This window comes from Pomacea canaliculata, linkage group LG6, assembly GCF_003073045.1.
Source record: "Pomacea canaliculata isolate SZHN2017 linkage group LG6, ASM307304v1, whole genome shotgun sequence".
Classification (NCBI taxonomy): domain Eukaryota; kingdom Metazoa; phylum Mollusca; class Gastropoda; order Architaenioglossa; family Ampullariidae; genus Pomacea; species Pomacea canaliculata.
In genome coordinates this window covers 816,902-844,889 of record NC_037595.1, presented here as the reverse complement: position 1 = coordinate 844,889, position 27,988 = coordinate 816,902, and the positions used below count along the sequence as shown (strand labels likewise).

Sequence of the window (27,988 nt, the reverse complement as noted above, 5' to 3'; positions counted from 1 at the left end):
TGAACACACACGCACAGATTGAACACCCACGCACCTGACGACGACTCTGGATGACGTAGACGTGGTTTCTTTCTTCCGGAGGGCGATGACTGAGCGCATCTGACCGCACAGGGTGTCCTTGGGCACGGTGTTGTTGGTGGCGTAGCCGTCGTACAGCTGCAGTGACGCCCGCGAGCATTGCGCTGCACACACACGCACAGACATACGAATGCATAAATATATCCATAGACAATCCCGCACAAGCACACACACAGATATGAATGCATACATATATCCATATACAATCCCGCGCGCACACGCACAACACTAACCCACGAACACGCACACACACACACGGAAACACATTCTCGCATGAATGGACGTGCAAGCGTGCAGTGTGAGTTCACGGGGGATCAGCTAGAGTCCAGCCGACATTTACAGCTGTTGTCACTCACAGCTGCCCTCACAACTCAGTCACAGCTGTCATCACATCAAATCTCTTCACGCAGACGTCTTGGCACTTACAGCTGGATCCGATGTTCAGGGCATCGATGATGATGAGAACCTGCTCATTATCCTTCACCTTGATCAGCCAGGAACAGTTGACCTTTGGCGGGAACGGTCTGGGGAAACCCGGCGACTCGATGATCCCCCCGGGGCCCTCCCTGATGCCGTGCCCACAGTACTGGTCATTGTGGTCAAAGGGCTGCCAGTCTGGAACACCATGGCAACCGTGTAAGACCATGTAAGTCTACATATCATAAGCCGTATACAGTAGTATACAGCAGTACATAGTAGTATACAGCAGTATATAGTAGTATAGAGTAGTATACAGCAGTACATACAGTAGTATACAGTAGTATACAGTAGTATAGAGTAGTATACAGCAGTACATATAGTAGTATACAGCAGTACATACAGTAGTATACAGCAGTACATAGTAGTATACAGCAGTATATAGGTTAGTATAGATCCTAATACAGTAGTATACAGCAGTGCCAGTACATAGTATACAGCAGTACATAGTAGTGTACAGCAGTATATAGGTTAGTATAGATCCTAATACAGTAGTATACAGCAGTGCCAGTACATAGTATACAGCAGTACATAGTAGTGTACAGCAGTATATAGGTTAGTATAGATCCTAATACAGTAGTATACAGCAGTATATATAGTAGTATACAGCAGTACATACAGTAGTATACAGCAGTACATAGTAGTATACAGCATTATATAGGTTAGTATAGATCCTAATACAGTAGTATACAGTCGTAGAGAGTAGTATACATCAGGACATGTGTAGTCACTGTCGTCCAGGTGTAGCAATGTAGTAGTATACACGTGTACTCACTATTCAGGTGTAACAATGTAGTAGTATACACGTGTACTCACTATACAGGTGTAGCAATGTAGTAGTATACACGTGTACTTACTGTCGTCCAGGAAGGTGTAGCGGCCCAGGAAGCCGGTGGAGGGCTTGGTGTAGTCAGACACGAACTCAATGAGCAGACGAGACTGGGGCGAGGTGATGGGGGCCGGCATCTGGGTGCCGCAGTACCGCCCCAGCACAGTCTTGTAGCCCTGACTGTCCACCGTGTACACGTCGATGTAGTCGTACAGACACCTGTCCACCACACCCGCCACTTTACATGGGAAAACACTGTCTGTCTGTCTGTCTGTCTGTCTGTCTGTCTGTCTGTCTCTCTGTCTCTCTGTCTCTCTGTCTCTTGCAAACACATTTGAAAGAAAGAAGAGGAAAGAGACAAGAGTGAAAGATTGAAGGAAGGATGATTAGAGGAAGAAAGATCAATGAACTGATCCCTCAGTCGGTGAAAGAATCAGGATTTTAAAGGAACATGAAGACAGCCAGGCGCAGATGCAGTCACACGATGTTGCAGACGAGAGCAGTGAATGGAGGCTTGTACGTCTGTCGAACTTTGTTTCACCGAATCCCTCCCACCGCCCCCCTCACAACAAACACAAACACTCACAAGTCGGACACTCGGCATCTGGAAACAATCTTCAACAAAAACACAGTGGGGCCGACCATTAACAGCCAAAAATATTCTGTCAGCTGAGGCCTGTTGCCAGGCAACCCCAGTCCAGCTGCTGTAGGCTGTGTTCACTTCATTACACATTCCTGACTACAGCCCACGATGCTTTCCGTTCACGAGACTCGTTCATCTGAACTACAGCGACGACAGCAGACGACACGGCGTTAGTGACGTCACAGCTCAACGTGCGATTGTTCATCTTACAAGGCTAGCGGCAGTTGTCTAGCTTGGCCACTGCTTTCTGAGGCTGCAGCCAGTTGACCAGCATGACGTCACCACGTCCAGGCTACAGCCAGTCAAACAACATGACGTCACCACGTCCAGGCTGCAGCCAGTCGACCAACATGACGTCACCACGTCCAGGCTACAGCCAGTTGTCCAACATGACGTCACCACGTCCAGGCTGCAGCCAGTCGTCCAACATGACGTCACTTCATTAAAGCTACACCGAATCGTTTAACATGGGGTCATGGAGTTGACCTGTTCTCAGGCAAGAATGTCGATGTTTCAAAGCTTGCATGTCGAAACTAAAGTAGATTAATGTAGTGAACACTTGCTGTTTGTAATCAACACAAAACAGTTTTTACAAACACAGCGGGGGGGGTCATCAATGTAGCCAGCATTTCGTTAATTTTGTGGGATAATCAGAATGTGTTCCCTCTAGACGCGCGCCAAGTTCCTGAGGATTAGACCCTCTCCCAGGACCTGCACAGCATCGATTTGTCTTGTGAAATATTGTTCCACCATTTCAGTAAAAAAAAAAACATGGAAAGGAAGTGATGTTAAAAGAGTGCAGTCTTACCGAGGATCTCATTCATCTTTTTTATTATCTCTCTAGCCACCGAGAATTCTACGGAGCCTGGAGGCAAGTCTCTCCCTCCCAGGCGGTTTCTTAAGACAAACATCGTGGCTCCAGTGCCACGAGGTGGAAAAAACGAAAATAGCGACAGGAAAAGGAAAACAAGTCTGGTGCTTGCTCGTCCTTCTCCCTCTTCAGCACCAGTGAGGGATGCCAGCGACTCACAGAAAAACTTGAGGTAGTGGGCGGGTAGCGGGCGGGTAGTGGGCGGGTAGCGGGCGGGTAGTGGAGGGTAAAAGGAGATGAAATTGGAATCTGACACAGTAACTAACGGTAGAAACATTCTGTCATCTACCTGACATTCCTTGACAGTGACTAACAGTAGAAACTCTCTCTTTCTCTCTCTCTCTTGATCTATCTGTGTAAGCACTATACTCGAATAGAAAGGGGTGAGCACAAAATGTTTGTTGATGTGTATGAGATCCTGTGTAGACGGGTGGATTGTGCAGGCATCGTGAGCTGCACGAGGTGAGACTGTCCAACACACATTAGCCAACAGACTCTACACATGGACTTTGTGTCAACCTACCTTGACTAGCACGTAACTAGCAGTCTAACCATCTCACCTTCAACTTGTATAGGCCTCCCTTAGTGTTCTTAACTTTCACACACACGTCACACACACACACGTCACACACACACACACACAGATTGAGAGAGACGCGAGTTGAATGACACCAACTGCAGTAAGAAATTCTTTCTCAAAGAAAGAAAAAAAACCAGACATGAAGGTTAATAGAAATCACTGCGTACATCACGTGATCAAAGACAAGACTTTTAGGCTGCTCCCGGGGCTGACAACTCGCTAGCTTGTAGAAGCCCATGAGTTAAGGGCAGGGCTGACGAGGGCTGAAGAGGGCTGACGAGGGCTTAGGGGGCTGACGAGGACTGACGAGAGCTCGGGTCAGCTCGTGTTAGCACCAAGTAAGGTTCCTTGCGCAAGACCAGAGGGATGGCCCACACGTGGAGAAGCTGAAGTAACCGAAGCCGTGACTGCTAGTCAGGGATGAACGAGAAATCCTCATGAAGTTCGTCATCCCGTCATTGCTGTTGTCCTCAGTATAGTTTTTACCGACAGTATAGAGTGGTCCCACTGGTCGCCGACTGTCGCTGTTTCAAGAGCTCTCGCTGCTGCTTCAGGTGTCGGCGACAAGACCACAAGCGATTCTTCCTGTAAGATAGTCTTCATCTCATCTTTGTCAGCTTTCAGGTGAAGACTTCCCCAGGTCTATTTCTTCTTTTAAATAATCTGGTCTCTTCATTGGCCAACAGTCCAAAGACTTTTAACCTTTGACCGTGGAAAGGTGGAGAGATTAGGCCAGCACTTGTAACTGCAAAGGTATTCTATCTAAAGCTACTTTTACATGCTGACGTCACACTTGCGCGCAGTCCTGACGTAGGTCAGGGGGCACGGGGGCAAACGTCACAGCGTTATTCTTTTTTTTTTCCATTGACTGGCACCGAAGAGAGGTTAAGCCGATGGACTGGTCCAGGGTGTGAAGGGGAGCAGCTGGAGCACGCAGCAAGGAGCAGGTCCTGCAGGGAGGAGCCAGTCCACGTCTTCTTGTTTGCCTGGACGCCAACGCCTACCACCTCCGTCCCTCGTACCCTGGGGGTGACATGGTGCACTGAGCCACCTTTCTCTGGTGGCTCTTGCGGCCTTCAAACACCAGTTTCCAGCTCATTCACGTGGTCACGTGACGTGATGGCGCTGTGCTCGCTTCCGCTTGAATTAGTAGGACGTCAGCGAGCGCCTCCCCTACATGCTTCGCCTGGGGAGACCAATCACTCAATGAAGTGTAGAGTTGTCGGTCTTAGAAGCCTGCAGATCCGGAAATAGGTCTCCACCAATCGAATGTTTTGCAATTATCCATGCTGCCGGTCCTCCACAACACTCACAAGCGCTGGTGTGTGTAGCTGCAGGCGTTCCACACAAGATGGTGGCAGGAACTGGTCGGCGGAGGTTCATTTAGCTTCTTGTCTGGTCATCTCCGGGAGCCATTTTGTTAGCTGTCTAACAAGAGACTTAAATACTCTCTACTTTTCCTGCCTTCCTTCTTTTGTTTATTGCAATTTAGAGTCTCTCTCTCCCTCTCTCTTTCTCTCTCTCTCTCTCTCTTTGTTCTTTTTTTCTAACAAAATGGTTGCTATCTATCTCATGCTGACAAAGTTCTTCATCTTATTGACCCTCAGTCTTCCGCTAAAAGTATAAACCTATACTTAGACGTTCTGACAGAGGACAGCACACGTGACTGTAACCCTGTTTTCAAACATCCCAGATAACCCTGTCGATGAAGGAAGAAGAAATCGGACAGGAATGGTTAACTCATTCACCCATATCATTGCAGACAGCAGCCTTCCAGTCAGCCAGCCATTCTCCACTCCTAGAAACATGACATCTTCACGTGGAAGCTGCGGAGTGAGTGAACGGTGAGCCACTTGCACGCCAAAGACCTTCCCTCCTGCTCGCAACTCATTTATGAGGAGGCGGCTACAGGAGCGCGAGACCACCGTCAGATGAGGACATCGTTTGATTACAGAGAGAGAACAACTTAGACAGTAATTATGCGCACCAGACACGCAATCGAAAAATGAACAAAGCCCAGAATTTCTATTTTAAAAAAAAACTGGACTGTACAGAAAATTGTCAAACTGCAGAAATATTTACGAGAAGCTGAAAATAACAATTTGTGATGAAAGGGTAACGGCTGTAAACATATCACGACACACACGGTGCAAACGATTCTTGGAAATGTATCGCACAGAAATCCAAGACTGATGTTAGAAACAGTATTTGACACGTATATGACACATATTTGACACGCATATGACACACATTTTGACACGTATGTGACACACATTTGACAAGTATATGACACACATTTGACACGTTTATGACACACATTTGACACGTTTATGACACATATTTGACATGTATGTGACACACAGTTGACACGTATATGACACATATTTGACATGTATGTGACACACAGTTGACACGTATATGACACATATTTGACATGTATGTGACACACATTGGACACGTATGTGACACATCTCTGACACACATTTGACATGTCTATGACACATATATGACATACGCCAGGTATGTTTGACACAAACGACAAAGACTTCAGGCGACAACCAACAACAAACAGCCAAGGATGTCAGAGGTCGCCTCTGTTGGCGACACGTGGACACGACGTGTGGATGCTACTCACGATGAGTCGGCGTCCTCCTTCTCCTCCAGGTGGAAGACATCAAACTTGATTTGCACCCCGCCGTTATTGACGGCATCAAACAGGTAGTAGCACTTAATCTGCATCGGGTACTTCTCTGGAAAGCCGGGTGACGTGAATGTACCCTGCAGACCATCTTGATACGTAAAGTGGTACTGGCACTCTTCGCCTGCCATGGACAGCCAGACAACAGGACATCCGTTAGACATCACGGGGCCAGCCATTAGCATCACACAGCATCGTACCATAGCATGCAGGGGAGACAAGCTGAGAAGCAGAGTGACCTACCTTGCGACAGCGGCAGCACGACCGCCATGACGACACCAAGACAGAAGGTCAGCAGCCCGCTCGTCATGCTGGCACCACGGCCCGGCAACCAGTCATCTCGTGTCTGCAACAGGCAGGGCCTCGTCTCAAATTTCACGCCTCAAAAATTGCTTGTCAAGAAAATTGTTGACCCTCATCATCTCATCAGATGTCTCCCCCTCAAACACACACACCCGGCACATCCGCCCACCCTCAATCTTTGATACCCGAGGTCGTCGGTGGCGACTTCTCTCCCTTACGTTCCGCTCACATCAAAGCAGTCACGTGACAGCTTGGTCTACGTGCTGCTGTCAGAGAAGACGTACAATCGCAGAAATACAAGAATAATAGCAGCACTGGAAGCGGGAGACGACTCTCACTTAATGGCCTTAAGAGGACGCTCACGGCCATGCTCTGATATTCTCTCAGGGTTATCTGCCCTGTCCTGCTGGCCGCCAGGAGCCGCTGGCTGCTACAAGAGATGCAGCAGATTGGGAGGGAGAGAGGGATGGGCATGAAAGCAGTGGCAGGAGGGAGGAGTTAAAAATGTCAGTTGCCGGATGTGCCTCCTCGCCAATTGCATAAAAGCAGACGACAGAGGGAAATGGCGCGGTTTGCTCAGCGCGCTCCGGGGCTTCACTCAATGTTTGCTCAGCGCGGCGCCATCTTGCCCCGTGAAGGGCGGTGACGTCACGCTGCGGTTGGCGCTGGTGGAGATGTTGTACAACATGAACACCGCCGCAACTTTGGAGAGTGTGAGCTTGAATAGTGAACTGCTACCCACGACAGACACGACACGATGTCTTGATACACACGCTCCTCCCTGACATCCGGGTCACTCCATGGGGAGCTGGAAATATCCTCAGCACCCACCACCCACCACCCACCACCCACCACTTCACCACCCTACCATCTACCATCTGAGAGTCTACTTAATTTTTATTTATCTGTGTGTTTGTTTATACGTACATTCTGACAACAACAAAATTAAAGAAAGAATGGATAACGAAAAATGAATGTATGAACGAGCAATAAAAGAACAAATAAATAAAAGGAAAATGGAAGGACCGGACAAATGAGTCAATCATTCACTTACTCAATGCTATTTCGTGCCATGGCTCCTGAACAATCTTCAGGTATCAACAACCAATCAGCGCTACTTCCGGTTGTAGCTCAAAGCAACGCTGACAAACTCAGTTATCATAAGGAAGGGGGCGGCACTGTCGGGTGGCAACTGTCATCACTGCCATCTACTAATGTAGAGAAGAATGAACAATCCACCCGCACTGAGGACCTGTCGCAGGTTTTGTCTTTTGGCCATTGGTGCCAGACAGTAGCGCATGTCGTCAACGGCTTCCTGGGCCGACGACGACAGCAACCGTCCATCCGCCTCCAATGATTCCGTTGTCTGGGGTGGAGGTCTGTGGGGTGGAGGTCTGTGGGGTGGAGGTCTGTGGGGTGGAGGTCTGTGGGGCGGATGTCTGTGGGGTGGAGGTCTGTGGGGTGGAGGTCTGTGGGGTGGAGGTCTGTGGGGTAGATGTCTGTGGGGTGGATGTCTGTGGATATTTAAGGGTGGAGGTTTGGGGTAGAAAGTCTGAGGGTGGAGGTCTATCTTTTCAAACTTCAACTTTGAGAGATTTACACGAACCTCGTTTTGATTTTCAACAGGTGCTTGACGTGTCCAGTGTGATGCTTCCCCTCCTTCCTCACTTAACACCTCCCTCCGTGTGTGTGCTTCTCTCTCTCTGTCTTTGTATTTCACTCCTTCCATTTCTTTAGAACCGTCTCTGGTTCCTGTTTCCTTTTATCATTCTTTCTCCGTTCTGTTTCTTTGTTGTTTTTTTCCTAAACTTGTCCTATCTTTCTGTCTTTCTCTGTGGTATCGTTCTTTCACATTTTCTCTCTTCCTCTACTACTTCCCTCTGTGTGCCCTTTCTCCGTCTTGACTGCGTGACCCGTATGCCCCGTCTCTGTCTCTCCGGTAGACATCATCAAGGCTCGTGACTGGCGTGTCACGAATCAAAGTTCTTGCGACACCAGGAGGACAAACACGCGACAGAGAAGAGATTTGATTGGACAGCAGCGCCCCGGCCGCCAGCCTCCTGTCGAGAGTGTTTACCATGGTGACCGCTGCCCTCAGGTCCCCCCGCACATCCGGGCACGCAGTCACGCTCACACCGTCACGCAACGCTTCACTGCCACAGTCAGCGCCGCCTGCCATTGCAGGACCCACAACTCAGTCTTCACCGCGGGTGGCGCTGCAGGCAGCCCACAGACAGCTGCTGCAGGCGGCAGTAAACATCATCAAAGCAGCCGCCGCACTCTGCCAGTTTCAACAACAAACAAAATCACAACAACACAGCTGTCCACCCAGCCCCGGCCTGAGAAGTGGCGACACGCCATCTGATGATAATTTGGTGGCGAGGCCGCTGGTGTGGACACCAACACTCATTACTCTCATTACTCTCATTACTATCATTACTATCATTTAGTGTTGGGCTCATCCTCTACAACAATGTAAAACAAGGTCGGAATGGGTTCAAATGTCACGCTCAGTAAACGCGCCCCCCCCCCCATTGTGTCTGGACAGGGGGCCCCCCACACACTGACACCCTGACAATACATCTCTCTCTTGTCTGTCTCTCTCTCTCGTCTCTGTCTCGTCTCTCTCTCGTCTTGCTCTTGTCTCTGTCTCGTCTCTCTCTTGTCTCGCTCTTGTCTCGCTCTTCTCTCTCTCTTGTTTCTCTGTCTCTCTCTCCTCTGTGTGTCTTTGAGACCTTGAGTTTGCAGGCTTGACAATGTGACTTCCCGTTTGTTAGTGTGTGTGTTGGAGAATATGTGTGCGTGTGTGTGTGTGTGTGAAGGGGGAACTATGAACATATGTGTGGACGTGTGTACGGGTGTGTGTAAGTCTGTATGAACATGAGCAGGGTGTGTGTAAATGTCTGTGTGGACGGCTGTCTGCACAAGGCTGTGTGCGGCTGTATTACTTGTCCGTGTGAGTGTGTGTGTGTGTGTGTCTGTGTGTGTGTGTGTGTGTGCATCTATTCGCGTTTGTGTGTGCGCGAGTGTGTGTGTGTGTGTGTGTGTCTGTGTGTGTGTGTCTGTGTGCATCTATTTGTGTTTGTGTGTGCACGCGAGAGTGTGTGTGTGTCTGTGTGTCTGTGTCTGTGTGTGTGTGTGTCTGTGTGTGTGTGTGTGTGTGTGTGTGTGTGTCTGTCTGTGTCTGTCTGTGTGTATGTGTATCTGTGTCTGTGTGTGCATCTATTCGTGTTTGTGTGTGCACGCGAGAGTGTGTGTGTGTGTGTTGTGTGTGTCTGTCTGTGTGTGTCTGTGTGTGTGTGTGTGTGTCTGTGTGTGTGCGTGCAAACGTTTCCGTGAAGAAGCTGACGCCTGTTTGGACTGGAGGTCGGTGATCAGTGATCAGACTAATTACACATGATCCGCCCAGTGATCCGGCCAGCCTGTCTTGGAATCCACTGCTGCCATCTTAATCGATGTTTCCTTTGGTCTGTGTTCCAGCTGCCTGCTGGGTGCTAGTGCTGGGTGCTAGTGCTGGGTGCTGGGTGCTGAGTGCTAGTGCTGGATGTTGGGTGCTGGGTGCTGGGTGCTGGGTGCTAGTGCTGGGTGCTGGGTGCTAGTGCTGGGTGCTAGTGCTGGGTGCTAGTGCTGGGTCCTGGGTGGGTGCTTCATGCTGGGTGCTGCCTGGTTTGCTGCTCCAAACCACATAGAATTTTTGTAGCAGTGTGCGCACTTGAGGACGGGGTGTGTGGACCAGCGATAGGAAGATGACATGCCATGACCCACCTTGCTGTCATGACACCTGCAGGTCTTTGTGGCAGTGATGTCCACTCACCCACTCACTGCCTGCTATACGTGTGTGTGTGTGTGTGTGTGTGTGTTATTTACAAGTCCGTGCAATACCCGTGTATTATTTACCAGTCTATATTATACCACCCTGTGTGTGGACAAACGAAGTCAGCAGGCGGGTGGTCAGTGGACTGCTCTTGTCCGGTCGCCATGACCACCGCAGTCTGTTTCTGTCTCGTCTCTCGTGGCATCAACAGTCGTTCAATGTGTCATTTGCTTTAGAAGAAAGCACAACATCGCGCACGCTGGGTATGCTTCAGTTTCTGGACAAAAGACTGACTTCCTGGCGACAAACAGCTGCAGTGCGCATGCGTAGCGTGGGGCGGAAGCAGACTTGTGTGTGTGTGACAGCATGAGAACTCTTCTGGCGGAAATGAAGTGTACTCAGTGGTGCGTGAGGTCGAAATCTGTTGAGGGTCAAGACACGTTGGGGTAACGAGCTGTTTGTGGACGAGAGCCGTCTGAAGACGACGTGTCTGGGAGCCCAGCAGCAGCTGCCGCCATGTCGATACAGTCACGACCTCCAGGGGAGACCACGCTCACAGACCAGCGGCGGACCTACACACCGTGGCCTGATCCACAGCGCCATCTGCAGGAACATTCCAGCTTCCGGATGTTTGTAAACTTTGTAGACAAGTGACAAACTCAGGCTTGCTTCTTCTGCACTCACACGCTGCAGTCAACTCGTGAGCTCGCCCACAAACTGTAGCCTGGTGCTCCGAGTGCGTGTACACTTCACAGGCCCACATGGGATCCGAACCCTCGCCACGACCTTCGTTAGGCTGTGGATGCTATTCTGGAACATCTCTGTGTACATATGTTTATCATGCTAAACTTTCCTTCTGTTTCCATCAGTAACAATTCATCCCTCGCACACAAAATATCTACATTTTATAAATATTTTTATCATCACAGTCTTCATGTCCACAACATTTAAATTTCTTTTAACTGCATTATGGTGAAGGAGCCTGCCACAGACAACAGAAGAACTAATGGTGTGCCCGAGACGAGATATGAACCGAAAACATTATGATTATCACCGCCATGGAGAGCGCCTCCCTTACCACCAAAGCCCCTCCCTGCTATTCAAGATGCCAGCGTCTGATTTATCGTTGTGACCTTTTTCCCTTCCAGCCCTCCAAGTAATCGATGACGTCTTACTTTTGTTCAGAAAAACCAAGAAACGTCCAGAGAATCCCGACAGGAAGGGAGCTAACCACGTTTAGCCGTTAGCTCTGCCTTCTGGAGCTGCTTTGAGTTTGTGCAGACCAGCGGGAGGGTGTCGACCAGACAGCTCCTTTACTTTTCCTCCCCAAGTGGAACACAACATGGACAGGGCGAGAGGGATGTGCTGGTACCCGAGTGATGCCGACCTCCCACCTCCACCCTCCAGACCTCTAATCTTTCAACCCAACGGTTGTTGAGTCCGGGTAGCGCAGGATGACTGTTCCGACAGCGAGCAGCATTCCGACTGTCGTCTGCCTCGTCTCCCCACCCGACTGACTGTCACAGTCAGACTGTCACAGTTTAGCCAATAGGCAAGGCGTCAGACTGTCACACTTTAGCGACTTAGCAAGGCGTCAGACTGTCACACTCTAGCGACTTAGCAAGGCGTCAGACTGTCACAGTTTAGCCAATAGGCAAGGCGTCAGACTGTCACACTTTAGCGACTTAGCAAGGCGTCAGACTGTCACAGTTTAGCCAATAGGCAAGGCGTCAGACTGTCACACTTTAGCGACTTAGCAAGGCGTCAGACTGTCACAGTTTAGCCAATAGGCAAGGCGTCAGACTGTCACACTTTAGCGACTTAGCAAGGCGTCAGACTGTCACACTCTAGCGACTTAGCAAGGCGTCAGACTGTCACACTTTAGCGACCTCGCGAGGCGTCAGACCTGATGACAAAGTAAACGATGTGGTCAATCGTCTGCTAGCAGAAATCACTGTCCTGATGTCAATTATCGCCCCTTCAAGGCATTTATCCCTAGCGCCACCTCCGCCATCCTTACCTCCCTTGAGATATTAAGGGTGTGGACAGGAAAATAACACATTGCTGATATCATTCTTATCCTCTTGTCACAAGTTTTGTCACCAGTTAAACCTGACGGTGCAGACCCCTCTCAATGTTTTCTCACAGACTACAGTCTACAAAGATATTTCACACAAAAATATATCAAGGTCTACAACATTGCTTGACAGTCTGTACAACACGTTGACGATCGCAAAAATACTTGTCAAGCTATAAAATACTTTACATAGTACAAAATACTTGTCAAGCTATAAATACTTTACATAGTACAAGAGCACTTGACACTACTAAATACTACTACAAGTATACACTGTAGTTATACGAAGGTGACCAGACGTCCCGCTTTTGGCCTGAATATCGGGCAGGACGCCCAATGTCCCGCTTTCTGGCTTTCTAGCAAGTCCATCAAATGTTCCGGTTGTCTTTAAAAATCACTTTTTTCGGCGTTCTTTGACGGTGACGACACCATCATCGGCACGTGTCCCGCTTTCGCCCCCGAAACGTCTGGTCAACTTAGTTATACAGTTCAGCACACTGTACCAGTCAGTGACACATTTTTAACAAAAGCTTTGACAGGTAAATGTTAGTAAAGCATGTCAAGGTCAGCTCACAGGTAGAACCTCCTTCCTTCTCTCTCTTTCTTTCTCTTGTGGAAAATGTTTTACATAAGCTAGACTAGACAATGCCGTCCTACACACACACAATACACACACTTATACACACGTACACACACACAATACACACAGACACACGGACACACACACAATACACACGCCATGTGCAGGTCATGTTTGACCCCGCCGGTCAACACACACACACACACACCAGGAAGCACGCACTCACGCACACACACGTGAAGATCGGCGGTGAGGAAAAAGCAGAAACAAAAGCTTTTAAAGATCGCATTCCATCAGCAAACTCCTCCTCTTGATCCTCGCTCCATCACTGACAACCTGCAGCCTCACGCACGAGGCGCACGCAAGCCTGTTAAAGGGACAGCACTCTGACACACTGAGGTCACGACCTGTCACGCCACTCTATGCGCAGTTGGCTTTGCGGTTTACAAACAAAGCCCACAGATGGTCAACATAGCGCAGTGTGACAGTGTGACACAGCTGTCACTGTCAGCTGTCAGCTGCACAGCAAGTGATGTCACGTCATCAGGAGACGGAAATGACTGTGTGCATAGGACTGTGACAGTCACGCTGAGCTGTCACTATGACAGTCACGCTAGTTTCTATGTCACACTCACGCTGATGTACGTGTGACAGTCACGCTAATTTCTAACGTCACTTCCTGTCACCCGGTGCTAGACCCTGTAACAGTCGGGTGGGCGAGTTCCCCTCACGTGGGCGGCGCTGTTCCCAGCCCCTGGTGACCTCCCTTGGTGTCTTGTCGTCATCGTGGTGCAGTCCTGCTGTCGGGTCTGGAACGTGAAACACTCACCAGCGCCACCTGTCCACCCGGCCCAACCACCCACCCGCCCAGCCAAACAACGCGGCGGAGCAGCCAAAGCCGACAAGCACATCAGTGGAGAGAGCATCGACCTGCTTGGGGGATGCGGGTGGAGGAGGGGAGAGGATGTTATCGTAACGTGTTGTGATCATGTCACACATCATGTCACACATCATGTCACGCGTACCCACTGGTCTCACTCACACACACACACCTACCTGTCTCACGCAGCGGAGGACGGGGGAGCCAGGCTCGGGAGGGGGATGCCGGCCCTGTATCCATGCTCCGCACGCACGCGCCAGTCACAGACTGCTGGTGGGTCACAGGCGGCTCGTGCTGCAGCCCACCCCCGGCCCTCAAGACCGCCGCTCCCCCCTAAGACAGACATCGATCTGCCAGGCGCTCTTTTTGCGGCCGGTCAGCGTGCAGGCCGGTCAGCGTGCAGTGTGGCGGGCGCTTCCCTGCGTCTTCCTTAGTCCGCGTTGTTTGTATTGTGGTGCGAGCGCGCACACACACGCATGCACGCGCTGACCTCGCTGCAGCTGTGGCCACGGGATGCGGCAGCACGCGAGCAGCAGTTTAGGCAGCGGCGGGCGGCTCATTGCAGCAAACACGCACAGCACCGGCAGCACGCGCGCCCTCTGTGTGTGTGTCTGTGTGTGTGTGTGTGTGTGTGCCTGTGTGTGTGTTTGTCTGTGTGTGTGCGCGCCCTCTGTGTGTGTGCGCATGCACTGTGTGTCTGTATGTCTGTGCACACACCAGTACGTGCATGTGATGTAGTTGTGCGTGTGTGCATACATGTATGTGTTTGAGCAAGATGCGCTTGTTTATTTGTGTGTGTGACTGTGTGTGTGACTGTGTGTGACTGTGAGAAACAGAGCAAAGTGTGTGACGAAACTGTGTGTGTGTCTGTGTGTGTATATATATATATGTGTGTATGTGTGTGTATGTGTGTCTGTGTGTATGTGAGTGTGTGTATGTGAGTGTGTGTGTATGTGTGTCTGTGTGTATGTGTGTGTATGTGAGTGTGTGTGTGTGTGTGTGTGTGTGTGTGTATATATATGTGTGTGTATGTGGGTGTTTGTGGTCAGGACCCACCCCGGGTGTTTTGCTGTGTCTGTCGCCTAAAGACACAGTGACGAGATGTCACGAGATGTCACGCCAGCCCTCATCAGCTCACAGCTACAGTCAGACATGTCTGCTGGACAAGCATCTGAGAGCTGAGTGTCACATGACTGTCACGACTCTAACATGATGACCTCAATGAGTGTCACATGACTGTCACGACTCTAACATGATGACCTCAATGGGTGTCACGTGACTGTCATGACTGACATAATGACCTGTCCGGTCAGTGCGAGCTGTTTCTTGACACTAAGGCGACACGGCGTCAGAAACCACCGGCAGAGCTGTCTGACGCTGCGTCATCAGTCACCGCACAGTAGTGCACTACGTCACATGGACCCGCCGCACAACGTCACGTCACCATGCAACGAGACGTCACAGAGACTCGCCGGAAGACGTCAGATGACAGAATAACTGGGTCTGGCGTTACCCACAAGGCTGTTCATGCGAAAAACAACTTCACTAACTGTACGTCAGATATTAGATTGTAGTTAGCTGTACGTCACATCTCAGGCTAAGCTTGTAGCTAACTGTACGTCACATCTTAGGCCTAAGCCTGTAGTTAGCTGTACGTCAGATAGTCCTCCATGTCTACAGTAAGCTGTAGCCCCCATCTCAGGCCTAAGGTAGCCCCAGGTGTGTAGCCCGCTGTACGTCAGATCGCAGTCACACAAAGACCACAACACCTGTTCATCGCCACAACTTTTGTGAACTTCCTGTCAGCTGACATTACCTCCCACTTTGCCGTTGTGCATCCGCTGGTGGAGAAGCCAGGGACGACAACGACCACAGACGCCATCGATGGCCGTCCGTTGCATTGGCCCCTGGGGTGGGTGGCTCGTGCCGACAGCCGTCAGGATGTGTCCTGCAATGTCTTCACGCCAACCTCCATTGTTGTGGGACGTCAGAACAACGCAGATATGCCTGCGTCTGCTGGACAGTCGGAGGAGCTGCGGCCTCCCCTCACCCCACCCCACCCCACCCACCACCACACCACACCACACCCCACCACACCCACCACACCCCAGCATCCTCCCCTCGCGCCTCTCTCCCAGCAACACGCGGTAATTGTTCAATCAAGGGACGGGTGTCTGGCGAGGTATTACCCACAAAAATCAATTTCTAGCAGTTTACTGGCCTTGGGAGATGCCGCCATCAGCTCAGACAGGAAGACATGGACTGAGACAAGAAGACATGGACTGAGACAGGAAGAAATGGACTGAGACAGGAAGACATGGACTGAGACAGGAAGACAGGGACTGAGACAGGAAGACATGGACTGAGACAACAAGACATGGAGTGAGACAGGAAGACAGGGACTGAAACAGGAAGACATGGACTGAGACAGGAAGACAGGGACTGAAACAGGAAGACAGGGACTGAGACAACAAGACATGGAGTGAGACAGGAAGACAGGGACTGAAACAGGAAGACATGGACTGAGACAAGAAGACAGGGACTGAGACAAGAAGACATGGATTGAAACAGGAAGACATGGACTGAGACAAGAAGACAGGGACTGAGACAAGAAGACAGGGACTGAGACAAGAAGACATGGACTGAAACAGGAAGACATGGACTGAGACAACAAGACATGGACTGAGACAAGAAGACATGGACTGAGACAGGAAGACATGGACTGAGACAAGAAGACAGGGACTGAGACAAGAAGACAGGGACTGAGACAAGAAGACATGGACTGAAACAGGAAGACATGGACTGAGACAGGAAGACATGGACTGAGACAACAAGACATGGACTGAAACAGGAAGACATGGACTGAAACAGGAAGACATGGACTGAGACAGGAAGACATGGACTGAGACAGGAAGACAAGGAGTGAAACAGGAAGACATGGACTGAGACAAGAAGACAGGGACTGAGACAAGAAGACAGGGACTGAAACAGGAAGACAGGGACTGAAAGAGGAAGACAGGGACTGAAAGAGGAAGACAGGGAGTGAGACAGGAAGACATCGACTGAGACAAGAAGACAGGGAGTGAGACAGGAAGACAGGGAGTGAGACAGGAAGACATGGACCGGAAGGTAGTTGCTGTTCTTTCACAGCATCGCGAGATCTGGATGTCAGTTAGCTACAGGTACAGCTGGTCGAGCTAATACAGCTGACAGGCACGGCCATGTTGGCTACAGGCACAGCTGTCGGCCATGTTGGCTACAACGGATGTAAAGACGTGCCGACGGATCGTCTAGCTCGAAACATTTGGAGACAGCACGAGCAGACATTTGTTTACATTGTTCTTGTTGTTCATTCACATAATATAAACACACACATATATATATAAAGATATAGATAAGCTGCTCTCTGACGATCTGCTTGATGTCACAGGTGAGAAATGTGTGGTGACTTTTGACTGCAGGTGCACCTTGCAATGTTTATTGTTGCTGCGTGCACGAGGTGTCTGCTCCGGTCTGTCTTTCTGTCCTGTCCATTCAGAAATCAATGTTGTTTGTTGTGTGAAACGTGTCTCAGCCAAACGTGCAGCTTCTGTAGCCAGGTCACGTGACCATGCTCTGGTGTCTGGGGTCAAGACAACCACTACTGGGGGTGCTGGGTGCCAACGGAGTTGCGAGTCCTGAGGGAGAGCTGAGGACCCTGGAGGAGGGCCGACGTGGCTGATTAATGGGCGGCGTTGAGTCAAACCTCGCTCAGCCCGAGTGCTTTGTCGTCGTCGCTGATGTCCACCGAGGTGCACGTGAGATGTCACCTGCCTCTCGGGGCTGACTGCCGAGGACCCCAACACGTACCCTTGTGAAGTTCTGCTAGATACACGAGTATTTTAACTGATGGTACATGTACCCGGATGTAAATAGTGAGTTACACGAGAGTCGGGTACACACTTCCACAACAGACGAATGCTAGCTGACCGTTAGCGTGGCTGGAGCGTCCGACTGTGTGACGTGGCACCGGTCATCTGAGGAACACACCGCTGACTGTGACAAGAATTGGTTTCGTGGGAGTAATCGGAGGCAGAGCGGACAGCAGAAATGAAAAAAGAGGTCTGTCAACTGTCTTTCCTTTTTAACCCCTGTTTGCAAGCCGGACATGACCCCAGGCGGACAGCGTGGGTGGGGTTAACCCTTACACTGCTGACCTCACGCCAAGGCTGTAGGAAGATGGCTGCTCACCTTGTCTGAGGCCGTCAAGTCGTCTGGTCAGCATCACTGGCCGGAGCGATCACCGCCACCACCAGAGGGTGTGAGAGGAGCGGAATGTATCCTCCACCCCTCCTCTACCCCTAACCCTCCACCCCTACCCTCCTCCCACTCAAGCCTCAGCCCGCAGTCACATGTCGTACTCCTCCCACGTGTCATCTACCCTCCCCCCCCCCGCCTTCTACCACCGGTGATTCGATTGGTTGGCGGCAAACGGAGAGTGGCGAGTCGCTAACGACCTGCACTTACACAGCGCCACCTTGCTTAGCGACAGCGCCACCTTGTCATCTGTGGACAACAAACTGCGGAATGTGTTTACAAATAAGGAAATGGAAGCTCTCTCATGTCTAATACGTCAACAATTGTTGACGATCACGTGACGGGAGTCTTAGCTGACGGTTGACGGTTTCTAGGTATGTAGACATACTTCACATCTCTGTCACCAGACTTCAGATGAAGTTTCAGACCTTGCTCCCCTCACCAGCCCCACTACCCCCAACCCTTCGTCCACACGTACACACACACGCAGACACACCCTCACACACACGCAGACACACGCACACACACAGAGTGGAACTACAGTGTGGAAGGAGTGACTAGTAGCACTCAGGTAGAGTTAGTGAGTAGCACTCACTACACACACGGATGCTGCTACTGACAAAGAGTTTGACACTGTGTCCACTATACTCACAGAAGCTGTAATGTCCGGTTACCATGGTAAGTGGATAGTGGATAGTTTCTATTCCATCGTGTATTCCCCATTGTAGGCCACACAGGGCGGACACTTGTAAGACAAGCTGGAAGAACTGGAGCGTGGCCAGGCGTGTGCAGACCGTGTGCAGACCGTGTGCAGACCGTGTGCAGACCGTGTGCAGCCACTCGGCAGTGCGGCCAGAAATGCTGCAACCCTCCAACCAAATGGTACTCGTCCATTGCCCCTTCTTCTCTGACCTTTTCGCGATCTTTTTTAACAGGTTCCATTGTCAATTTGCGGCGCCTGTGCACCCCTCCACCTGCCGCACAACCAGCGTCGTCTCAGTTATCCCCCTTTGCTCTTGTAATAGGTCATCAGTTATCCCCCCTACCTCTTGTAAAAGGTCCCCGAACTTTACACACGTCTGTGTCCTGTCCACCAGGGGAAATCACTTTAAAAGGAAACCGGAATTCTGTAGACGGTGCTGGTGCTGGTGCTGCAGTTTTCTGAAGGATGCATCGTCTTTTTTTTTTCTCGTTAGAATGTTCTCGACGTCCACAGGGACAGGAAACCAGTGAATCATCGCGGACCTACATAGATGCACGTGCACAAGTGGCGCGCGTGAACATCACCTCTCTCTCTCTCCATCTTCCCTCACCTTTCTCTCTCCTCCATGTCCCCCCACACCTCTACTTCGCCTCCCCCTCCTGTCTCCCCCTCTATCTCTAATGATCCCTTGCTACTTCAAAGCCCAGCGACCCAGTGGGTGAGGCAGGCAAGTGTTGTGTGTGGTTGGTACACTGAGGGTAAGGGAGGCAAGTGTTGTGTGTGGTTGGTACACTCTCTCTATCCAGCCAGCAATATCATGAATATTCTGTCCATCCAGTCGATGAGTACGTCACAATGTAACTGTGTATTATCTCATCATGTGGACTGCAGCAGGCACAGTCTCTCTATCCAGTATTTCAAATATCTGTCTTCTCGTCCAGTCGATATTTACAAAAGAGCGAAAACAAAAGTTTTTGGAGCTGAGACAAAATGTCCGCATCTGAAGGCCAAAGGTTAAACGGTTTACCACGGGTCATATTCTCACATCACTCAGCTCCATCACCTGCAATCTTAATCTGCTTACCTGTGTCTTCACAACAAACACCTGTCAAGGTGTGTCGATCCTGTCGCCATATCAGTAAAAATAGTTCCATAATTGTTACAGCTATCGATACATTCTGACAAGTGTTTTATTAGCATACACCTCTAGTCTACTTTGTATGATGATAATAAAGCCACTTCACCAATCACCTCACAACATCACTGACACCAGGTCCCACCAGATACCAACAGGTGGAGACAACAAAGACACGAAAACACAAGGAAGACAGGAAGGTACTGTGTGTCGATGTATAAAACGAATTCACTGATGAGTTCACCTGTCACTCTATGAAGAAGCTCACCTGAGGCAGTGAGATGCTGACAGGAACTCATCCACACACCAGACAACAGGTTCAGTACAAGCCAAGCGCCGTAACTCTAATGACAGTGAGTTGAGTGTCACACCAAACATCAGCAGCCAACAAATCCTGTCTTCGTCTGGAGCCACAGGTTGGACCCTTAGGTCTACACCTCGCCCTGACTCCGATATGTGATACATTACACCCGGCATTACAGTCTGATATACATTACAGATGTAACTCTGATGTAACAGCTGATATACCTTGATAACACATGTATCCATTACAGTCTGATATCTGATACATTACAGATGTAACTCTGATGTAATGACAGCTGTATCCTTGATAACACATATCCATTACAGTCTGATATCTGATACATTACAGATGTAACTCTGATGTAATGACAGCTGTATCCCTGATAACACATGTATCCATTACAGTCTGATGTCTGATACATTACAGGAAGGGTGTTGCTTGTTGCTGTCGTCTCTGATGGAGGTGTTGGAGCTAGAACTCTCTCGCCAGCTGACGACTGACACTCGAGACACAGGTGTCATACATTACAGTAGGTGTCGCTTCAGTTTACCTCAGTCTCGCCGTCTTCCTGTCGTCGATCACATGACTGATAACTAGACGACCTGATGCACGGCAACAGACGACCATGAAGCTCAAGACAACATGACGAGACCACCAACTGACCTTTCAACTTCAGTAAGTCATGGAAAGGTAATCCAACCACAAACCAGCAAATGTTCTGGAAGTTTACAAAGAATCTACATGTCAACAAAAGGTTTGGTGAGAAACAACAGACGATGAGCAGGTGAGGTCAGTTGAGGACAAGACTGAAGCTACCAGTCACCAACAGAAGCCATGAACTGCAAACACACAGACGATGGAGACTGAAATTACTCTGTGAGGTTGTATCAGCCATTCAACCTCTGAAGAATGGTCAATCGCCATTGTCAGACTGTATACTTGATGAAGATTGTAAATATAACGGTGCTTTGTACTGTTTGTGTACAGTTTGTGTACAGTTTGTGTACAGTGTTTGAACACCAGTTGACAGGCACCAGAGCAGCGGCAGGTTCTAGCATTCAGTCCATTCGTAAGAAAGGAGATTAACTCAGCCGCCAGTACTTACCGTGAGTATCTGTAAATGATATCAGCACTAAGTTGTACACAGGAGGAGGCTACTCCACGGACTATATTTTGTACAAACGGCGAGACAAGAAGCTGTTGTAGTCTACACTTTTCTCGCTTTTTACTAATGAGCTAGCTTCAGAGATTATGAACAATAAAAAAAACATGGGGCAACTTTTTCACATGATTTCATGGAAATATTCATCCTTTTGTTTGCAGACGATATTGTATTGAGGTCGGACACTTCAGAGTCAACTAAGTACTTGACATAAAGCATCAGCAGACAGCAGACAGCAGGCTCCGACTTCATTTCAATAAGAGTAACACTGTACATGTATTGGGGTTTTCACAAAAGGAGGATTCTTAGCAGCAAATGAGAGATGCTATACCCAAGTGTACAAATGAATATATTTAATACACATGAGTGCTGCAGCCTTTATTTCTCCACTCAGCCAAGTTTCCCTGCATCAGCAGCCCAGTATTTTCATCACTAGTACTTTCTGTAAGACAGGCAATCATTGTGTGGATGTCTTGACCGAGTGATTTCACATGCAAAGACCGATCTTCTGTTACGAAGCAGGAGTATGGAAGTGTTGGTATTTGCACTTTACAAAGTGCTTATACTCTCTGAAAGATTACTGGGTGTGGACATACGAACTCCTGACATGATATATGGTGTATGATATTTTAGAACATTTGTTAACATGTATGTAATTTCTGTGACATACTGTGTAAAACTTACAAAGATGGAGCAACGAAGACTTCTGTGGACAGCCTGCACAATGTTACAGCGACTGGACAATCATGAGAAGCAAACTGAGTATATCTGAGATTGTTCTTGTAGGTATTGTTTGGACTTTGTGTGACTAAGCGACAAAGAAAGGAACTGCTACTCTACTCTGATATACATTCCTCATCTATTGTGTGTTATATATCTTCCCTGCTATGTGTTGCATGACAATCCTCAAAGGACTGACAAAATAAACAGTTTGTATTGGATTCGTATGTCCAGCAAACTCTGGTTTCAAGCAGCCAACGGTTCTCTGTAAATCCCAGTCCTCCATTATCCCATCAGCCCGTGATGAACTGCTTGACCGAGATCACATGTTTCCCTGCGGTCTGAGCATCCAGAATGTTCCAGCACTTGGTGGTTATTTCTTGTGGTTGAGCTTTGACAGATGTTTGCCCGCTGAGCCCCAAGCCCTGGCGAGGGCCGAGCACCTCCACCGTCAATATTCCCGTCTCTCCATGGAGGAAACAAACGGCCGCGGGGTGGAGGCGGCAGGACGACCACACAACAAACCTTTGTTTACTGGTCAGGAATAAAAGACCTTCGCACAAGATTCTGACAGCAGCCGGTAAATTGACCGTTATTCCAGGTGTCGGATGCAGTCAGCCATTATCGGACGCTGTCGTTCATTAACGGTCATTAACGGAACTTGTGGATTATTGTCGCTGTCTTGCATCGCTGGCCACCATGGTACATTATCAAACATCGTCGGTCATTCTGGAACATCATCGACCAAACACTCGGACACTGTCGGCCATGTTCGGTCACAAGGCGGTTGTAACAGACGTGGAGCTGGAGAAAGTCTTTGCTGCGGGATTACAAGAGACGGCGCGGAGTGTGAAGCGGGTGGCAGATGACCCAGCGGGTGGCAGATGATCCAAGCGGGTGGCAGATGACTCAAGCGGGTGGCAGATGATCCAAGCGGGTGGCAGATGACCCAAGCGGATGGCAGATGACCTAGTCCGGGTCTAAGCTTGCTCTTAACTCCAACCTCTCGTTGACAGTGAAATGAGAATAGTGTCTGCCTCACCATCCTTTGTCTACTGTCACCTCGGCAAGTAACTGTACAGGCGACTGTAGCAGCCACTACCGCAGTCATTTTGTCAACATGCCGGAAACACTCGGCCCTCCATAGTCTACACCACCTACACATCACTTGTAGCACGATACTTCAATAAATGTCGATGTATTTACATCATGTGCGACAACTTTGCAACTTTGTTCCTTCTCGTCAATCTGAAGATGCATTCTATTGTGGTGAGTTGTTGGTTTTTTACTGTTTTCTTGGTGGTCAGTATCCTGGAGAGTCACGGTGCCCAGGAGTCACGTGACTAAAAACCTTCCCAACACACCTCGGCGCAGCCACTGTCAGCAGCGAGAATGGCAGGGTGTTACATGGTGTTGGCAGGGTGTTACATGGGAATAGCATGGTACTACAGTGAGAATGGCAGGGTGTTACATGGTGTTGGCAGGTTGTTACATGGGAATAGCATGGTACTACAGTGAGAATGGCAGGATGTTGTATGAGAATGGCAGTGTTACATGGTGTTGGCAGGGTGTTACATGGGAATAGCATGGTACTACAGTGAGAATGGCAGGGTGTTACATGGTGTTGGCAGGGTGTTACATGGGAATAGCATGGTACTACAGTGAGAATGCAGGATGTTGTATGAGAATGGCAGGTGTTACATGGTGTTGGCAGGTGTTTACATGGGAATAGCATGGTACTACAGTGAGAATGGCAGGGTGTTACATGGCAATGGCAGGTGTTACATGGGAATGGCAGGGTGTTACGTGGCAATGGCAGGTGTTACATGGGAATGACAGGTGTTACGTGGCAATGGCAGGTGTTACATGGGAATGACAGGGTGTTACATGGGGTTGACAGGGTGTTACATGGGAATGACAGGGTGTTACATGGGGTTGACAGGGTGTTACATGGGAATGGCAGGCTCGGAAGATTGTGTCCATACCGACGATGTATAAGACCCAGGCGCTGATGTCGCCAATGGCTTGTGAGTTTTCCAAATTGTCCAATCTCTCCGTCAAATCTGTTTTTGAACTTGGTGTGTTGACAGTTTTTTTAATTTAAGGATCTCCGTGTCTGTAATCAGCCGCCAGGCACCAACCGATGGCCACAGGAGGAAACACCGAGCATGGCGACACGTGCTGACTAGCGGTGACACATCCTTCTTTTGCCATTCATTAATTAAAATTAATTGCATCTGTTTTATAGCACGATTGTCCTTGCCTCCTTTGGCACAAGAGACTGTGCAGTGGTGTTTTCAACCTTTCGTCTCTAGCCTTTGTCTGAGCAGACAAAACATTCTGCAGCCCATGGCACCAGTGACCTCTGATCCCTGAGGTCGTGAAGAAGGTTCAGCCAGTCACAGACTCTCCTGAGTGCAATGTGTGGGGGGCTACAGCAAACAGTCTGTAGTTGAGACGATGAACCTCTTACACTCGCGATACGTAACCCTTGACCTTCTGCATGTAAGCCTTTACATGATGACATGGACACAGGGCCTGGGTACATACAGGGTCTGGACACAGGGCCTGGGTACATACACGGCATGGATACAGTGCATGGATACAGAGCATGGATACGGTGCCTGGGCACAGTGCATGACCAGAGGTTAACTCTGTGACCTCACAATTCACAACTACTCTCAACTCTTGCACTGGCTGTGACCATGATGACACAGTTTGTACATTCTACCCGATGCTACAGGTTTGACCTCTATGTCGATACTTAAAGCTTGGTGTCTCCCTTAAAAAAAAGTTTTAGGTATTGGTAAACAAGTGTTGTGTACCGATCTCACACAAATAATACGATAATAAATACAAATAACAGTGACATCGGCTTGGATTCTACCAAAGGCTGAAAATCTCTCAAGAACTGACCAGAGAAAATAGAATTTCATGGAAGGATGGACAGAGGGACAGAGTAAAGGTGCATATGATGGAAGGATGGACAGACGGTCAGAGTAAAGGTGCATATGATGGAAGGATGGACAGACGGCCAGAGTAAAGGTGCATATGATGGAAGGATGGACAGACGGCCAGAGTAGCGGTGCAATGTCGCCTGCTGGCATACCGTCGTCACAACACAGGGGCGATAAGTGGTCAGCTTAGCCGGCTTGTGGGTGCTGCAGTTATCTGAGCCTGACACTGGCAGTCATCTGCTGGCCACAAGACGGCGCTGGGCGATCAATAGGGAGGCAGGCGCGCGCCGCCCCGTTAGTCTCATGAATCACATGTCGGTGGTCCGCTCGCCATCAGCACAACAACGGGGGAGACAACAAAGTACACAACAACAACAACAAGCGGCGCTACTTACCGCCACCTGCTGGTGCCCCGCCTGTGCCTGCCCGCCCGCTGCTGCCCCTGTGCCCTGGTCACCAATGACTGCAGTCGTAATCCAGATCATCGACACAGCCACGCGATGACAGCCGCCATCACTCAGGTCCGCGCGAGACGCGTGAGCAATGAGCCAATCACACGACTCGCCTGCACAACCACTCACCCTCAGTACGGCAGGCGGGACTTGCCATAACTCACATCCTGCAGCTGCCGCGTCTTTCTGCTTCTGCAACATTTTGCACGTTTGTTGACTCAACGTTGACAGGACCTCGTCTGTTGTTGGCTGTCGGTGCCAGAGGATGTTGTGGAGACTGGAGGCGGAGGTGCGGGAAGTAGCTGCACCTCGTAGAGTGAAAACAGATGGAACGGAAGAGAATTTGTAACTTCAAGAAAAGCTTACACTCACGAATATTCCAGATGGTTAGAATTATCTGAGATTACAGCTCACACGAAAATAGTTCTGTCTGACAAACGTGTGAAATGAAATGTGAGGGCGTCAGCGTGGAGGGTCTCTCACTTGTCTCTGACCTCGCCAACCTGACCGCCAGGTTCATTCCGTACCTCCATGGTACCTGGCCTGACAAAATATTGCATGTTCATGCTTTGTGTGTGAGACAGAGCCGACAAAGAATACTTGTATGGTGTGTTGATGCACGCGTGTGAGAGAGACAGAGCTGTGAGGCAGAAAGATGGAGAGAAGGAGGAGGAAGACTTCTCGCTTTATTGACTGTAGACCGTGCAGACCATGTAGACACTGTAGACTGTAGACACTGTAGACCGTGTAGACTGTGGTCCATGACTAAAGCGTGTGAAATAATTCCTGGACTGAATCCTTTACGGACAGCTCAGACCGCGGCCTCCATTGAGAAAAGGAAGAACATGACTGATGGCTGTCGTGTACCTAAGGGTCAAGGCTTTCCAAAGCAGTTCTTGACTCTTTTACTCTTTACTTTGTATTTTGTATTCAAGACTTTACACAGACACTGCTTGCTACCATGCACCTGATTCTACTGAGGTCATTTCCGGCGAAGTTCACGACCACACTGAAAGCAGTCTCTGGTCTCAAGTTTAGTTTCTAGTCTCTAGTCTTTAGCCTCTGGCTTCTAACCTCTAGCTTCTAGTCTCTAGCCTCTAGTCTCTAACCTCTAGCTTCTAGTCCTGCCTCTAGTCTCTAATCACTATAGTCTACTCTCGCTGTACATTTACTACCTTTATCTCTCCCTCTCCCCACCCAGCATTATATTTCTCTGTCCCCTCTCTCAGCCCCATACTGTGGCTCAAGGCTCTAACCTCTTCTGTTAGCCCCCTGTACCTCATATTTCTCTATCCCTAATCTCTCTTTAATACCATGTATTATGTACCATTGTCTCTCCATTTGTTGTTAGCCATGTAGCCTTATCTCTTCCTTTGTTATTCCTGTACCCGTATCTTAACCCTATACCCTCGGGTTAGCCTCGGCACAACGGTTAGCGCCTGTCACCAACACAGTAAAGGTTCGCTGTCCCGGGTTCGAATCTCGTGTCAGGCACGCTGTTCTTTGTCTGCATGTGGCATCTGTTTACAGGGCTGGCTGCCTTGCCGTGATATAACCTTAGTTGCTGACTCGGCCTAAAATACCAATTTTCCCCCTCCTCCTTTGCTAGCCTTGTACCCTATACCCTCATTTCTCCCACTTCACAAGATGGCACCTGTTACGTGGTACCCGGTGTGCGTGTTAACAGAAACCTCCACCACCCAACCTTTGTGCAGCAACAGCTGTGGTATCGATGTTGAAGAGGATAGACGTCGTCAGGTTGTAGTCGCTGGCAGTGCTGGAGAATACTCCAGTAATCAACAAATACCCCCTTCCCTACCCCCACCCCAGTTTTGGTGGCCACGTTCACCGAGGGTGGATGCTGCCAGTAACGTATCGATCTTGTGACCTCTGACCCTATGCCCGCGTTCTCTTAAAACATTACCAATCGATTTCGTTGTCGTTTTTCTCAAGCGGCCGAACTGTGATTAACTACTGAATCATTTACTCCCCCTGACTGGTAGCGTGTAGGCTGCTCCGTGACACCCTCCCCTTGTGACAGTGAAACTGATACCCAAAAACTGGAGGAGAAAATTCCTTTTTTTTTTTTTTGCGTTCTTCTGCCAGCAAAGGGCACAAAGCGTTCTGGGTAAATGAAATACAGTTCACAGTTCACAGTTCACAGTTCACACCTGCCCGCAGTCAGCCGCTCAGTGAAGGCATTGGTATTCCCTGCATCAGCAATCAGTCTCTTCCGGGTGTTTGTACAGTGATCTAGTGTTTTACTTATATATGTGTGTACACTACTCTAGTGTTTTACTTATATGTGTGTACACTACTTTATTGTTTACTTATATGTGTGTACACTACTCTAGTGTTTTACTTCTATTTGTTCATACAGTACTCCAGTGCTTTACTTATATGTGTATGTACACTACTTTATTGTTTAC

The 27,988-nt window shown here is 49.3% G+C and overlaps 1 protein-coding gene across 2 annotated transcripts in view; it reads right to left on the bottom strand.

The window, feature by feature from the left end:
• Positions 1 to 25,791, bottom strand: part of LOC112565657 (tolloid-like protein 1) — a 34,364-nt gene extending 8,573 nt beyond the window's left edge. Inside the window, exons 1-6 of one of the 2 annotated variants that reach the window (XM_025241268.1) lie at positions 25,503 to 25,791; positions 6,420 to 6,522; positions 6,114 to 6,300; positions 1,413 to 1,603; positions 505 to 693; positions 35 to 182 (exon numbers count right to left, since the gene is read on the bottom strand). In XM_025241268.1, the coding sequence (XP_025097053.1) occupies positions 35 to 182; positions 505 to 693; positions 1,413 to 1,603; positions 6,114 to 6,300; positions 6,420 to 6,522; positions 25,503 to 25,760 (1,076 nt within the window). In that variant the 5' untranslated portion in view covers positions 25,761 to 25,791. Of the gene's footprint in view, positions 1 to 34; positions 183 to 504; positions 694 to 1,412; positions 1,604 to 6,113; positions 6,301 to 6,419; positions 6,523 to 14,006; positions 14,286 to 25,502 lie in introns of those variants that run through there. The other variant, XM_025241269.1, reaches the window with a different exon arrangement.
• Positions 25,792 to 27,988: the final 2,197 nt, after the last annotated feature.